The sequence below is a fragment of the Hemiscyllium ocellatum genome, chromosome 1 (assembly GCF_020745735.1).
Source record: "Hemiscyllium ocellatum isolate sHemOce1 chromosome 1, sHemOce1.pat.X.cur, whole genome shotgun sequence".
NCBI classification, from domain to species: domain Eukaryota; kingdom Metazoa; phylum Chordata; class Chondrichthyes; order Orectolobiformes; family Hemiscylliidae; genus Hemiscyllium; species Hemiscyllium ocellatum.
In genome coordinates this window covers 134648207-134661355 of record NC_083401.1, presented here as the reverse complement: position 1 = coordinate 134661355, position 13149 = coordinate 134648207, and the positions used below count along the sequence as shown (strand labels likewise).

Here is a 13149-nt window from a genome sequence, read left to right as displayed (position 1 = left end):
TGACAAGGCAGAATTGTTACATACTTAAAAGGTGCTGAGGAAAGAGAGTACTACTCTGCGTTAAGTTATGTCTACATACGTATTAGAAGAAATTTGCTTCTTTGGTTATCTACCTGGCTGCATTACGCACTGCACTCTAAATGTGAATTACCAATGAAGCTACTTCAGATTTTTAGTTTGTTTTAACAAATTGCGAGAAAGGTAATAAGATTAGACTGTATTGCAAACCTGTATTGGGTTTTTAAGTGCCTCTGCTACTTCAATACATTAAACAGAGTAGCAAAACTCATGACTTTGTAAATTATATAACTGGAATATCTAAGGGGATGCTGACAGCAAGAATTATATATTGTGTAGTGTAAGGGAGAAGACATTTATAATCACTTAAGATAAATTAAGTGGATAGTCAACGAATGATTAAAATATTTAGCACTATCAGGTCACCTTTAGTTTAAAAATTTATAAATGTAGTTTAGATATTTAGAAGCATAAAAACTTTTAGTTTTAAATCAGATGTTTTGAGGAGTGAAGAATAAAGACAATAGAGACCACTTAGTTGCTGGATTTATGTTCAGAGAGTCAACTGACTTCAAATAATATTTGTGGGGTGTTTGACTACAGATGAAGTAATTGTATGTTACCATGCAGATATACAAACACACATAAGCAGAAGTGATTTAAAACTACAATGATTCATATTTTTCTTCTTTTGTATTTACATTAGTGAATAAAGAAAAAATGTGGACTTTACTAATTCTATGACGATCCTAGGCAAAGAATTGCAGGTAATACAAGGAAAGAAGAAATTTTGTTCTCTATATCTTTGATCTGGACTAATTTGTTATTACCAATATCAGCTTAATTTTTTTTTTGCAAGAAGAAATGGGCTTTTAATATGTTCTGTAGCATATGAAGTGATGTCCTGGAGTGAATATTTACAACTGTAACAAGAAAATGTACCATAAAAATGTTAAAATTACAATTTAATGCAAGAATCATTGTTTTCTAAACAAAAATGTTTTTTTTAACTACAAGTACACAGATTACATAGATTTCTGTTGTTGCTATTTAAAAGAGCAAATACAAACTACTAAAATAAAGTGAGCATGATTTAAGTAGAATATTAAAAGTGTAATCAATGCAGAGAAATTATGTGACATAAACTTAGCATGTGGAAGCCAAGAAATTTATATCAATCACTCTGATCACTTGTTGATGAAGACTTTATCTCATATTTTCATGATTAGCACCTTCATTACAACAGGGCACAAACGAATCTGATCATCTTATGTCTGTTATTCCCAGACCAATAATTTCAAACTGATAAATAAAAGAAAAACATCATTTTGCTTTGTCGGGCTGTATTAGAAGTCTGAAGAATTTAGAGAGAAAAAATTATTAACACATTGTATCAAAATATTGACAAAATTATTTTCCTTGTTATTCCATTTAAGGATCAATTTTCTGTGTACTGGTACAGAGAGAGTAATCACACTGGGGGAGTTTCTGATATTGTAGAATAGATTTAGTCATGGATGACCAATAATGTTGCACAAAAATTACAATTCAATGTTGCATTTAGTGAAAACAAGACTGAAAAATGCCATTTTGATTTTTGCATCAGTTTCTCCTCATCTGTTTATTTAACGATTAAAACAAATGACCAGAACAGTGAGATTTTTAATGAAGCTGAGATCCACTGTTTTCAGCTATATTATTTGAAACTTTGTTTTAAAAGAGAAAGGAAGCTTATTAAATTCTTGGTTTGGGTTTTAATGTTATTGTTACCTAAAATAATTGAGTCATCTTCTTAAAAATAATGATCACAGAAATTTCTCACAAACCGATTGAAATGTTTTATTCAATTCAGTTTCCACTTAATAAACTAATTATTTAAGGGGATTTTAATTTTGTTGCAGAAAACTTTTGGACTGAAAACAAAATCCCTATTGCATTATTGCAATTCCCACACAAATCAGCTCTAAATTCAAGGTAATTTCTCTTGAAAGTTGACACTGTGTAGTATTAGTAATTGAAATGTTTATGAAACCCTTGTATGACAGTTAACAAAGGTGCTAATCAATTTAAAATGAAAATCTAATGAGTTTATAGAAGGGGATGAATTTCATTCAAATCATATTCATTTTAATTTTAACAATGCCAAATTTAAACCTTTAATGTACAGAAAGTAATTTATTTTCTCTGCTTGTACTTATAAATAAGGACAACAGTATTGGTTAAAATAAACTAATAGTTCTGTACTTTTATTTGCTTATTAAAAACACCACAATGCAAAGAATTATTTCTTTGTAATACTCCAGCAAGGTTCAGTGTATGCTCAGTAAAATAATTTGTATGTATTGATCATCACGTCGCAATGAATCTCTGTATCTCGCACTGTCACATAATCAGAATTCTAATTAAGGTCTTTGGAAATTTCTTCAGAAAGCTTATCAATTTAGATTAACTTTTCACGAAATCTCTTGAAGGCATCTGAGTGAAGCAAAACACACTTGGATTCAGACTGCCATCATAGTAGATGAACTATGCCCTTCATACTTATATGCTGCAAGCCTAAGTTTGTTTACTGAAGACATCTGAATGAATTGAAAAATAGCATTTTATACAAACCGACAGCATTCTATATTTGGCTTATGTGGTGCTTTCCTTCTACACTTTACTCTAAAAACCCAATTGGATGGAAGGTACAGTTTTTGCATGCATGCACCTGTAAAGTAAAATGAGCTATATAGATTGTGGATTGCAACAGAACTTTTGCTTGATATCGGTGTACAAAACATCCAAGTTATTTTAAACTTGCTATTGGAAGTGCTGGTTACATGTGCAGTACATAAACCAAATTAAATAACATTCTGCCCATGCTACAAAATTAAAGAGAAAAACTATGAGGAAACATTTAAAACACATCTTGCACGTTATAACGTTGGTTCAATTTCACAGACCTGTTTAATCTGATGCCAAGTGTCTGTAAATTTACTTTTTATCTGCAAATAAGTCACAACTAAAATATACATTCAATTTTATTGTCACACTGATTTATCTTGTTAACAAAGGAAAGTGGAATTAAGTATTCACCTTAACAAATAAAGACAAACAGAAATTCTTGCATAACTGAACTCTACATCAATTGCATGTGCTTTTTTTTTAAAAAATGTGAAAGTTAGGTAACTGTGCACTTTTTAAATTCATAGCAATATGACAGCATATAAAAGCTACTAAATTTGTGAATTTATTATCTCTGTATATTTTCAACTGCTTTTCTGCTTTAAATACTTTTGTGTGTTTGGGTTTTCAGTCACATGTGGCTTTTACAGTCATTCAGTCCAGTGAGGTTTCTATGGTTGCAAATTATCCTGCCTGATATATTAGAGAATTTTTTTTTCATTCACTATTGCTACTGTCTTATATTTTTCTAAAGAAAGAAATTATCAGCCAAGGTCTTTGGAGAGATGGTTAGCAGTGAATTAATCAGTGTGTCATTTTGTATAATAAATCCATTTTACTTTGTTTTAAGTGTCCTTAGGTACATTATGTGTTATTATTCCATATGTGGGTGTATGCACAAAGTCTTGAATAATATGTTAAACATGATTGAATGTGCATTATGCAGATCTGTTACAAAAGATTACGAGAATAAATATGGATAATCTGCATTGATTTTGCAAAAGTCCAAATTCTGTATTTGCACTATGCACTATGGTGATCTCCAGCAAGCACATAGGCTTTACTGGAGACTATAAATACTGGAGATAGTTTGTTTTAATTATTTTTAGAAGAAAATTAACATTTAAGTATGTTAAGAAAATTATCGGAACAAATTTCTTATGATAACACAAGTCTGTGCAACATTAAACTAGTCAAATTTGTTCAAAATTGGTGTAAATTCAAATGTGCACAAAGTTTTGGCTAGATGGAGACGGTTCTTAAGTAAAAGGGGGGACTTTGGAAAACGGGTAAATTCCTTAATTAAAAATATGTATACCAAACCCAATTCTACGGATTCTGAAAATCCCCAATTTTATTTCAATCCTCTGATAAAAATCAGACAGATTCAAAAATCCTTGCAAAATTTATTTTGTGACATATTGATAGGTAGTACTTACAATTTTGCCATGACCTGAAACAATAATGAGCAAAAGATTAAGCAAGTGGTTATACACAGAGCTTCTTTTGGCAACATCATAAATTTTGCATGTAAACCAAGGGAAACATCCATGTCCCATGTGATTTTGATGAACAGCTCAAAAGCATAATTAGACCAGGACTTTTCACTATCGCTCTTCCCATCTCGCGCACTTGCATGCCCACCAAATGTGAAATGTTCGCCTGTTCTCTCAAATGTGATGGTTGTTGAACTTATTTTTAGTGTCATTTGATAAGCTTCTGTGCTCGCAGAGAGACATCCCACTGACCCAGCCACTGGTCATTGTCTATACCAGTTCACATCAAAGCAGGCGCACTTTGTCAGGTTTCGACTCGAATATCCATTTTGCATTTCATGTACAGTATCGAAAGTGACTGCATCATTCGAGCTTTTTCTCAGCTGCTGCTTTCTTCTCCCCCACAGTGTTTCTGCTCATACTGACATCATTTGGGATTGTCGTCTTGACAAGACGGTTGGGGAAAAAAAAATGAAATATATTTTTTCCCAATATTTTGGAAAGAGGCTGCAGCAGGAAGATATACCTTCATTGTTCGGTTACAAACAAGGGTACCTCTTTATTTCCCTTTCGAACGAAACCAGTGCAAAGTATATTTTAAAAATTCAAGCAAAGCTTAAATAGTAATAGGTCATTCAATGTCAAAAAGCATAAAAAAGATGAGCAAAATCTTCACAGGCTGCTGCTTGCTGTTGCCTTTAATTATATTAATTAAACTTTGAAATTCTCATGCAAAGAGAGTTGCTGGCTTGTGACACTGTAAAGCCCTTGGAGATTTGAAGAATGGGGGGATAGCAGCCCGTACAGCCTTGGATTGTAAAAGGGATATTCTATTTTGTCTTATTTATTTGTTTTACAGAAATATGCAGATCAATGCAACTGCTTCAATAGGATGACAGGTTATGAGCGATTGAACACAGGATTACAGCAATGGCAAAGCACTGGCCACTATGCCTGGCCTCAAAGCACCAATGTCTCAATTTCTGCGGAAGATCTTTGGTTACAGGCAGTGCTGCTGTAAGATAACGCTCTATTAATTTCCTTTCCCAGCACATAATGAAAGAAAGGTGTCTTCAAAAACTAAAGGGCAAAATCTAGCTGATTCCCATACCTTGGGGCATCCTGCCTACATTTTGTCATGCGTGTGCACTTTTCAGTGGAAAATGACAAGATTTTCAGTCAGACGGCTCCCGTAAGGCATTGTAAAGTGGTGAAGTTGGAAAGATCTTGTAATGTGACATAGCTGAAAGGCAATGAACTTATGCACCGGGTAGGCCTGGTGGGATTGTCGCTCCGCCTGTGGGTATTAGGCTCCTTTCTGACAATACACTCTGTCTATAAAATGTGATGACCCAAAACAGCACATTACAGTCAGACTACATTCAGACTGGAAAAAAGTTCAAAGTGACTTCAAGTGCCAAGAATCAATGTATTTTTCTTTTAGGGGGTGATGAGTGTTAATGTTTACTTTTTGCCATTGCTGCATGCCATTACTCTGGGCTGAAGATCAGGAGAGAAGCAACACATCCGTCAAGAAATCGCCATAAAGTTCTTGGTGGGTTAAAGGGAAATCTGTATTGCTGTTGCTGCAGTTTTGTGATGAGTTAACAAAAAAGCATCACCAAGACGGTGTTTCGCCCATCTTTAGAGAAGATTACTGATGTCGGTTGGAAGTAGAGAATCCTTTATCTTTCTTCAGTAGGTAGTAAAGAAATAAAACAGCTCTGACTTCTTCAATTTTACTGTGTCTGGACTCGACTGAAGTTTATGCAGCGGCCCTGCAAATCAAAGGGAAAATAGCAAAACATTATATAAAGTAACAATGTTCTGTGAATATACAATTCAACTACCATTAGCATATAAGTGGGAAGATGAGAATTGTTAGCAGCATTTAAATACATTAACTACCCTATTTTTTTTCCTCACCTTTTTTTATTATGTAAACCTGCCATTGTAATAATTAAGCCACAGCAAGTAAAATCCTTAATAGTTTCACAATATGGACAGAAATCCCAGCAGCTAATATTATTTGCTTTTTGGGTTTGATTGAGTTTACTGGAGTAGAGTACTTCCACGGGTTAAACATAATTAGACGATCATGTCCTGCATTGTCCCTGTCACTTCTGCAGAAAGCTACAATTAACATTCCATCCATACCTCCATATAAACAATAAAAGTAAACACAAAATAGCATACAAGTGACAGTAACAGATAGTAGTGAAGGATCTTTTTTAAGACTGTGCAATGACGCACTGATCTTCCACCTCAGATGTCTAGCTTCAGATCCAGTTTGGACTAGACTGAAAGTCTCAAGATGTTGCAAAATCTATGGGCTCTGTCAACATCCCAGACTGAAGGTCAGAATATGCCACATCCCTAGCCAAGCTGTTCCAGTACTACTACAACACAGGCATCCGACAATGTGAGAAATGCCCAGGCATGTTCTTGACACAAAAAGAAGAAATCTTACCCAGCCAATTACCACCCTATCAGTCTAATATTGATAATCAAAGTGGTTGAAGGTATTATCAACAGTGCCAGCAAACAGTACTTACATTTGCTCAATGACACTTAGTTTAGTTCTGCCAGGGCTACTCAGCTCCTGACCTTATTACAGCCTTCATTCAAATATGGACAAAACACTGAATTGCAGAGGTGAGGGGACAGTGAATGCACTTGATATTGAGACCATGTTTGAACATATGTGGCATCAACTAACCCTCGTAAAACTGGAGTCAATGGGAATCAGGGAGACAATTCTCTGCTGTTCAATGAAATCATACCTGATACAAACACCGAAGAGATCCAAGTCCAAATGCAATAATATCTGGATGATATCAGGTTTGGGCTGACAAGTAGCAAGTAACATTCATGTACCAGGCAATGACTATATCGAATAATAGACAATTTAATTGTGATCCCTTGACATTCAATGGCATTACCATTACCGAATCCCTATCAACATCCTAGAGGTTACCATTGGCCAGAAACTGAATCATGGCTGCTAGAGCAGGTCAGAGTCTAGGAATCTTGCAACGAGTAATTCACTGCCTGACACCCCAAAGCCTGTCCACGAACTACTAAGTACACATCATGAGTGTGATGGAATACTCTGAAACTTGACGCCATCTGGGATGAAGCAGCTCACTGATTGGCACCATATCCTCAAACATCCAGACCCTCCACCACTGACACTCAGCAGCAGCAACAGCAACAGCAGTGTAGCATCTACACCATGCACTGCAAAAATTCATCAAAGCACCTTCCAAACCCTAGACCACGATCATCTTGGACGACAAGGGTAGCAGACATATGGGAACAAAATCACATGAAAGTTCCCCTCCAAGCCACTGACCTGGAAATCTATCTCTGCTCCTTCAGTGATGTGTATTGGCCAAATTTACAGCATCAGTTTAAAAGAACACCGGAAACAGCAACATGGAGAGGATGAAGGTACTATAATGAAGCAGAATTAGAAGCTTTTCTTCAATGTCTGAACAGTTCAAATTCAGCAATTGGAGCTTATCTAATCCATGACACAATGAACAGGAGAGTTTCCCAACTGATCCGAAACTAACTGCTCCCTAAATCTCTCCAACCAGAGGAGTGTGAGGAAGAAGGAGGATATCAAGGAGGTGTGATGATGTGACCCAGCTACTTGATCTGTAACACACTGTTCTGTTCTTCAGAAACTCTATCCTGAAGAAGAATCACTGGATCAGAGACATTAACTCTAATTTCTCTCCACAGATGGTGCAAGACCTGCTGAGATTTTCCAATAATTTCTGTGTTTGGACAGAATTGATGAGGAGGTACTCCTCCAATCACAGTGAGCTTAGCACCAGCAACACAGCACTGAAACAACCTATGATTGGAGAAGCCGTGAGCAATTAGGAAAGGAAACGGTGGCTATGGGAATCTTTAGCCAGGTGCCCATTAGCCGTGTTTTTTGCCAGGGGCTATGCCCTTTGTCTTTCTCAGAGGCCTTGCCCTATGTCTTTTGCAGAGGGCCTTGCACTTTGCCTTTTCTCAGGTACTGGGGACATGTCTTTTGCAGGAGACCAGAGCAGGGGGCCATCTAACATGAAGAAGAGGGAAGATAGGAGAAGGGAACTAAATAGGAGAGGGTTGAAGGAGAGGAAGACTTCAGGAGGTATTGGAGAGAAAGGGAGATGGCAACAGAAGAGTGGAAAAGGAAGTCTCATATAAGAAAGAACAGTTTTAAAGCTGTCAACAAATAAGTATGCAGCTAACTGGGAGGGAGAAAAACTTGAAATCACAGAGGTAATGAATTCCTTGCAAATGAATGTCGAATGCTTAGCTTACGGCTGCATAAATTCATAAGCTACTTAAATGGATAAACGCAGTGAACACTATTGTATTGGACTTTATATGTTAATTGTTCAGTTTAAATCTGATATTGAAATCTGAAATGTGATGAAAAGTGAAGCAACCATCTGGTTCAAATGTTCTGGTTGTGTGCATATGCAATATAAATTCATTAGTTATGACCTCACTAGTTTGAAGCTATGTCTGGGGTGATGGCTTTTTTTGTGCAGAAGTGTACCGTCAAATTTTTATAAGTAGTTTTTCTTAACTTCTGCCTGTTGTCTTATGCCAATTGAAATATTGTGATGGTTAAGAAATGAACGCTGGCTGTTTAAGTATTGTGGCTTTAAGTTTAATGGAGGGTTGAAAATTATTGATAATATTTATGAATTATTTAATTCTACTTGCTTACATGATTCAAATATTTCATGTGGTAACATTTCTCTCAATCTTATATTGTGCAGTTTTTATTTTGAGATGTGGAACCTAACTCAATGCCATCTGAAAATACAAATACACTACACCTACCTGTTCCATTTCCTCTAAATGCTATGTCCTCAAAGAATTCGTGAAATTTTGTCAAACATGATGTCCCTTCACAAAACCATATGAACTCTGCTTGTGCTAAGCCTTCTGTAAATGTCTTGTTTTTTTTTTCCTTTATAATGTCCTCTTGCCTTCATAGTAATATTTACACACTACTTTTGAACTTTTAAAAAAATCATTTGCCTTCTAGCCCTACCACCAGGGTCTTTGAGAATGAGGAGATAATGTCAGCATTTGTTGCTTTTGAGAAGGTAGTGCTGAGCTGCCTTCTTGAACTACTGTAGTTCTTCTGCTGCAGGTATTCCCACACACTGTCAGGAATAGGGTTCCAGGATTTTAGTCCAGTGACAGTGAGTAAGTGGTGATATAGTTCCAGTTCATGATGGTGTATTGCTGAGCAGAAAGCCTGCTTGTGGTGTTCCATCCATCTGTTGAATAATTCTTCTGCAGAGACGCAATTCTGCTTGTATTTGGTGAAACTTTTAAATTTAGCAGGGATTGCTCACCTGTTGTACACCTCTACTGATTTTCTTTTCCATCAAAGGGTTCAACATTTTAAATGCACCTTCTGGGATCTCTTTCCTCATCGGGTGTTTCCAATTCTGAGTCTTGATCCAATTGCTTTTCCTAATTATTATTAAAGTACTGCCCTACCAGTAAGAGAAATTCAACAGCCTTATGTGCTCTACTAATATCTAATTCAACATATCAGACATTGTAGATGTGCAAAATCAAAATCTACCAGCAATTATGGTAAAGACCATCAACATTATCTCCTCATTCTCAAAGACCCTGGCAGGAGGGCTAGAAGGCAAATGAGTTTTTAAAAAGTTCAAAACTAGTGCGTAAATATTACAACAAAGTTGTAGTAAGGTTAAAGGTAAAGGTCAAAATTCCACAGTCCCAGAGGAGATTAGAAAGAGATTAGTGGTGATGAGTTAAACCTGTATGTCACCATTTTTCAGGTGAGGGGAGAGGTTAAGAAGGCGGAGACCTTCATCGACATACTTAAACATCATGCAATATTTCAGCTGCAAACATAACAACTAAACAAAGTCACTAATGACATGGAGAAATATTAACGGGTCATAGAAGGAAACAGATTGGGACGTTGGACGTGGGAATGTCATGATTGGAAATATATAATTATTGCATGCTATAAAAGACAGAATGTCAAATTGGAAAGAATTTCCTGGCAAATCACTTTCCCAGAACCTTGCCACATATATCTTAAAAGGAAAAGTTGCCACATAATACAAGGATTATATGCGACTGGGAAATTAATAAATAATTGCAACTTTTACATGCGTTTGACAATGCAAAGAGTTCTCATGCAACGACACCATTATGTACACAAGTCAAAGGGAGAAAAGCAACTCACGTAGACACTACTTCAGATTCAGGGTGTAGATTAGTGTGGTTTGAGACAGAGATTTGGTAGCTTTGCTTTCAAACAAAGGTTGTTAGAGTATCATAATATACTCAGTGCTTATGCATGTCCTCAGTTATGATATTGTAAGATGGGGAATTCACAGTGCAAAGGAGTTTCACACTCTCATATACTGTAGCTGAGTGATGTTTATTCCGTATACAGAATTCTCTACAGATCATGTGGACACTAAGTGGTACCTGCACTAGACAGCAACTTAAGAGGGATCTGTTCCTAATGCTGTCATGCTGATTTTGGGGTCCGTGATACAGTCACATCCAACTTCAACTACGGATGTGATACTAAAATATTTATTTATGATAATTGATTGGTAAACTGATTTTGTTTAAAACACATTACAGGAACAATACATTTGGTTTTCTGATTGTCATGGAGAAAGCTAAGTGAACACTTATCATGCTCATAATCTGCAGCTCAGCCATTGGGAAGGCAGGGCAGGAAATTCAGAGAGGCTTGAAAGATCCTGTCCCTCTGAAAAACTCTGTAGAATGTTATAACACAGAGCTGCTATGGGCTGGAAACTGTTTGTGACACAAAGTTCAATGTTTCTCTGATGGTGCTTTTGAGATATTGCTAAAAGACATGACCAGAAGGAGAGAACTGTTGCTCCTCACAGATGGACATAGAGTGCTCTGCCAGACAGCACAACAGTGGGTAAAGGTAACACAGCACATGAATGCCAGGAGGCTTATATCACATCGCAGTGATGTTAAGAAGAAATTCAATGACTTGACCAGAGCTACTAAGTATGGCTTCCATTAAGGGCTTTAAAAGCAGTCAGATTCTGATCTAATGATCTACGTGAAAGAAAGTAGAAATTAATGACTGCCACAGAGTGAAGGGATCATAATAACGTCAAGACAACAGGCTCCAATTTCCATATAGTTGAACATCAGCTGCACATTCATGTAGAAGTCTATTCATTTCATGTATACTTCTGCATTTTGGGCTATGTGCATGTGAAATGGATAATCTGAGAAAGGCTGCCATCCCACAGCCTTATGTTCCTGTCTTCTTTATGTTCCTGTTTGGTCCTGAAACAAGAATAGGGTGACCATTTACACAGCTTGATGGATGGTCAGTGATTGCCAGCAGGAACCAATAAGAGGTCCAAAAGATCTTGGAAGACTTTCTGACATAACTGAAGGTTACAATCTATTTCTCAGGCTCCTAATGTCCTATGTATCCACCAGTAAATTAGTGGACACAAGTTGAAAAACTTTCTCCTTAAATCCTGAAGTGCCCTAACAAGAGATTCAGTTGATGCAAAAGAATCACTAAAGACCTTCTAAAGCAACTGGGACTGGACAATTAATACAGGCACGAATCATCCGTAAGCCAGAAATAATTATTTTAAAATTGACTTTGTTTCAAGTAGAGCAGGGATGAATTGTGAAAGCTCAAACCCGTGCACAGTTCTGCATGGATTACTCAAGAAAACAACCAATGCAACTACTTCAACTAAACAGCCAGTTACCAGAGACCTCGTGCATAATTGTAATTGGGGGATTTATGAAACAAAAGGAAAACCAACCAGAACAATGTCGATCCTGGGCCTCCTCAGCAGGTTTTGGAGAAGGTTAAATAGATTGTGGACAGGGCAGAACTTCAGGCCACCTACGTAGATTCCCTGATCACTTCAGAAATCCTGGAATTAGGCTTTTTGAAATGATGTGGTCAAGTCCCTCACTCCCCCACTAATCCATGCTATTTTTAGTGCAATTGGAGTTTAAAACAATTTCAAACAGATCACACTGTGATACAGCTACTTGTTTGAGAAAGACCACAGTAAAGTTTTGGAATTGTTAAATGAGAGATTAAAGCTTTCTGGCTATTTGTTGTTACTAGCACACTGGAAAATCAATCTGCTGGTCAAACATCAAGCAAACTTACATTCAACAGGCAGGATACAACTGAATAGCAAATTACGGGAGGGGTTACAACAATTCAGCAAGGCAGCTTACCAACATCATCTCAGGGATGGGGAACAAACAGTGGTCTTGCCAATGATGTGCACTTCCCATGAGAACTTAAAAAAACAAACTGACTTAGTTCTTCATTATACTGGTGACACATCTCAATCAGAGTCTCCATAATGTGCTTCAGGCTCTAATCTGCCATTGTACCAGGATCCTTCACTTTCTAACATTAAGGCCCACTCCTACATGTGACATTTCTGTGGTTCATAATCTCCTTTATAAATGTCATATTCATTTTGACATGTTTTGCTATGATTAGTAAAAGAAAGAAAATATAATCCCATGTTTAATTCCCAAGTCTAATTCTTGTCTTTGGTCACAATTATGGCCATATTCTTGGTCGCAAATCTACAGCATGAATTGTTTTGGTTGCTTCTCACAAATGCTTGCCTTTCTCATTTTAACAGCAGATCTGGAATTCAACATTCATGTACTCATGTACAACTGTGGGATAAACGCTGTTTTAATGATACTTAGCCGGTTCTCTTAGACAAATTTATTGCAGATTTTTGGGGCTGTAATTAATGAGGCAGATAACGGGAAATGAGTAGATGTAGTATACTTCAATTTCCAAAAGACATTTAGTAAAGAGCCACACAAGAGGTTGGGAGTAGACAAGGGCTCATGCAGAATTGATTAATGAGCAGGAAACAGACAGTAAGCA

The 13149-nt window shown here is 36.6% G+C and overlaps 1 protein-coding gene across 1 annotated transcript in view; it reads right to left on the bottom strand.

Annotated features, from left to right (window-relative positions):
• Nucleotides 1-4077: 4077 nt before the first annotated feature.
• Nucleotides 4078-13149, bottom strand: part of antxr2a (ANTXR cell adhesion molecule 2a) — a 225198-nt gene continuing 216126 nt past the window's right edge. Inside the window, exon 17 of the mRNA XM_060826184.1 lies at nucleotides 4078-5959. Coding sequence (XP_060682167.1) covers nucleotides 5921-5959 — 39 coding nt within the window. The 3' untranslated portion in view covers nucleotides 4078-5920. The remainder of the gene's footprint in view (nucleotides 5960-13149) is intronic.